The following is a 2,945-nucleotide window of genomic DNA, read 5'->3' as shown; positions in this document are numbered from 1 at the left end:
TTTTTAATGGGGACACACTCTCTAGATAATATTTTTTTCCAGTAGTGCTTCATCTCTCCTTCGTCGAACCTGTTGTGGTTACTGCTTGTAGAACTGGACCCGTCACTTTCCCTGGAGCTTTCACTGTTTTGTGACAGTCCTGTTTCTCCAGGACAAGCTCCTGTTTCTACTCCTTGATCTTCTACTTTTTCTTCAGCCTTTGTGCCCACTCTTCTCTGGACTTCTGAAGCTCCTTGTTTTTGGTCTGTCCCTGCTGCAATGGCTCCTTTGATTGTTATGGCCCGGACTGCTAGATGAACTCCTTGACCGTGCCCTCCATCTTGAAATTTCATAGCTGCTATGCAAGCTTCCTTTTTTTCCTGGCTTCTCTCACGTCAGACACGTCAGACACGTCAGACACGTCAGACACGCGAGAGTCTGAGATGACCGGCCTTTTTCTCTTCTCTTTCTTCTTAGAATAGCCATGTTTGTCAGTTGACGTGCTATCCTTATGGCTAGCTTTGAGAGCACACTTATCTTGCGGGAATGAAGCAGGGGGAGATGATCTTCTGTCTTGGCTCTTTGCAGCGGAATGCATGTTTATGTCCAACTGCGTTGTTGCTCTGTTGATAGAGGGATCTTCATCTGAGCTTTCTGAGCTATCCATGGTGGTTGGCGCAGTAGCTGTGGCTTGCTCTAATGTTGAATAGGAAGTCCCCGGTGCCTCATTGTCCCATGGCGTCTGGCCAAGTCCAAGAGCAAATGAGGGGATATCTGGCTCCCTAACGTCCTCCTCATCAGAAGATATGGTGATGATGGATGACTGGGCAGAGCAGTCGCAATTGCTGTGCTGGCCGTCTGCCTCGGTGTCTTCCACCCTTGCAGTATCCATTTTTATGTTGACCTGAGTTGTTGCCCTGTTGATAGCTGTGGCTTGATCTAATGTTGAATAGGAAGTCCCCGGTGTCTCATTGTCCCATGGAGTCTGGCCGAGTCCAAGAGCAAATGAGGGGACATCTGGCTCCCTAACGTCCTCCTCATCAGATGATATGGTGATGATGGATGACTGGGCAGAGCAGTCGTAATTGCTGTGCTGGCCGTCTGCCTCGGTGTCTTCCATCCTTGAAGCGGAATCCATGTTTATGTTGACCTGAGTTGTTGCATTGTTGATAGCTGTGGCTTGATCTAATGTTGAATAGGAAGTCCCTGGTGTCTCATCGTCCCATGGAGTCTGGTCGAGTCCAAGAGCAGATGAGATGTCATCTGGCTCCCTAACATCATCTTCATCAGATGATATGGTGATGATGGATGATTGGGCAGAGCTGTCGCAATTGGCGGGCTCATCGTATGCCTCGATGTTGTAGAGGAAGTAGGCGAAGTTGATTAGCGCTTGAAGGAAGTGATCAGTGTGGTGCACCAGAAAGGTTCTAAGTTTCTCGAAGAAGGCTTGGCTCTCCATGTCGTACAGCATTAAATTCCTCATGATGAAGTCTTGCACGAAGTTGACGGCGGAATCGTCACTGTCGAACACAACCATTAGCTCCCTCCTCAACCAGGCCATGAGATAGTAGAGAAAGATGGGATTCTGTTGGAAAAACTCAGCAGAGATATCCTGGTAGCATCCTCCATCCTGGATGTTTCTGACACGTACTCTGGAGCAATACATAGCCTTTATCTCATCATCAGATGGAGTCTGGCTGAGTCCAAGAGCAGAAGAGGGGACATCTGGCCCCCTAGCATCCGCCTCATCAGATGATATGAAGATGGGCGAGTCTGAGCGGTTTCCTTCCATGTATGATGGGGTAAGGCAGTCGTAAATGGCATGCTGGTCATACTCCTTGACGTTGTAGGGGCAGCGGGCGAAGCTGATGAACTCGTGCAGGAAGTGGTCAGTGCGGTATTTCAGAAACGGCCTAAGGTCCTCCACAAAGGCTTGGCTCTCCATGTCATATTGCGTCACATTGCTTATGATGATGTGCTGCACTATGTTGATGAGGGAACCATGACTGCCGAACAGGACAATTAGCTCCCGCTTCAGCCAGGGCACGAGGCGGTGAAGTGAAGCAGGATTCCGTCGGATGAACTCAGCAGATATATCTCTGTACTGGCCTCCACCCTGGATGTTTCTGACTCGTACTCCAGAGTAATACAGAGCCCTCCTGAAGTTGATAAGCTCCTCCTCTTGGATCCCACTCATTAACTGCCCCTCAGCACTTGCCTGTCTCCTGGAGGCCAGCCTCTGTATCATCTGGTGCAAATCTCCGCCCCTTTGCAGTAATGTCTGATTTGAACGCCCATCAAACAGAATTCTACTGTCCGGAGGTGTGAATGTTGTATGAGGGAATGAGTATGTCAGGGGATGGAAGGGCATGCTGTAGTTATTGCTATAAGTGGTGCGATACTGAAACCGGTTACCATCTGGTCTGGCAAAGGTACCATTCAGAATGTATTGCTTGTGGTCATCATCAGCCTGGATGCTGTGGAAGTTGAAGCGGAAGGGCTGCTTACACAGGGGGCACTCAGCTTTGGTTTTTGCCCATTCCTGAATGCAGTTGAAGCAGAATCTGTGCCGGCATGGGTCCAGGTGGGACACATTATTAAACCTCTCCATGCAAATGGAGCACTTTGAGTCCGGGGACGGAGCCGTTGGCATACTGTGGGCCTGTGATGTACCATCCTGCGATGAAAAGCTGCCATCTACCGTCAATTCCTCAGTTGATGCCATCACCTGTGAAAATAAGTCAAATATAAAAAATCCAGTCTTGCCTACTCACTACAAAAAATATTCAGGTTTCTGTATACAATACTGTACATATAGATTTTATTACAATAAAAGTCTAGAAGATGCGATTTTAGCATTTTTTCCATTTCATTCCATTACAATACATTGCATTTTTTTGCATCTCACAGTTCTGTGTTATAGTGTTCAGATGTGCTTTCTATTTGGTCTTATAGGAGATTTTTTA

General features: G+C 47.7%; 1 protein-coding gene across 1 annotated transcript in view; it reads right to left on the bottom strand.

Annotated features, from left to right (window-relative positions):
• LOC142494866 (E3 ubiquitin-protein ligase Topors-like) overlaps positions 1 to 2,704 on the bottom strand; it is a 4,087-nt gene extending 1,383 nt beyond the window's left edge. Inside the window, 4 exon segments of the mRNA XM_075599520.1 lie at positions 70 to 129; positions 131 to 190; positions 381 to 1,047; positions 1,753 to 2,704. Coding sequence (XP_075455635.1) covers positions 70 to 129; positions 131 to 190; positions 381 to 1,047; positions 1,753 to 2,704 — 1,739 coding nt within the window.
• Positions 2,705 to 2,945: the final 241 nt, after the last annotated feature.

Source organism: Ascaphus truei, chromosome 1 (genome assembly GCF_040206685.1).
Source record: "Ascaphus truei isolate aAscTru1 chromosome 1, aAscTru1.hap1, whole genome shotgun sequence".
NCBI classification, from domain to species: Eukaryota; Metazoa; Chordata; class Amphibia; order Anura; family Ascaphidae; genus Ascaphus; species Ascaphus truei.
Note: the sequence above shows the minus strand (reverse complement) of the source record. Positions and strands in the feature narration are given on the sequence as shown.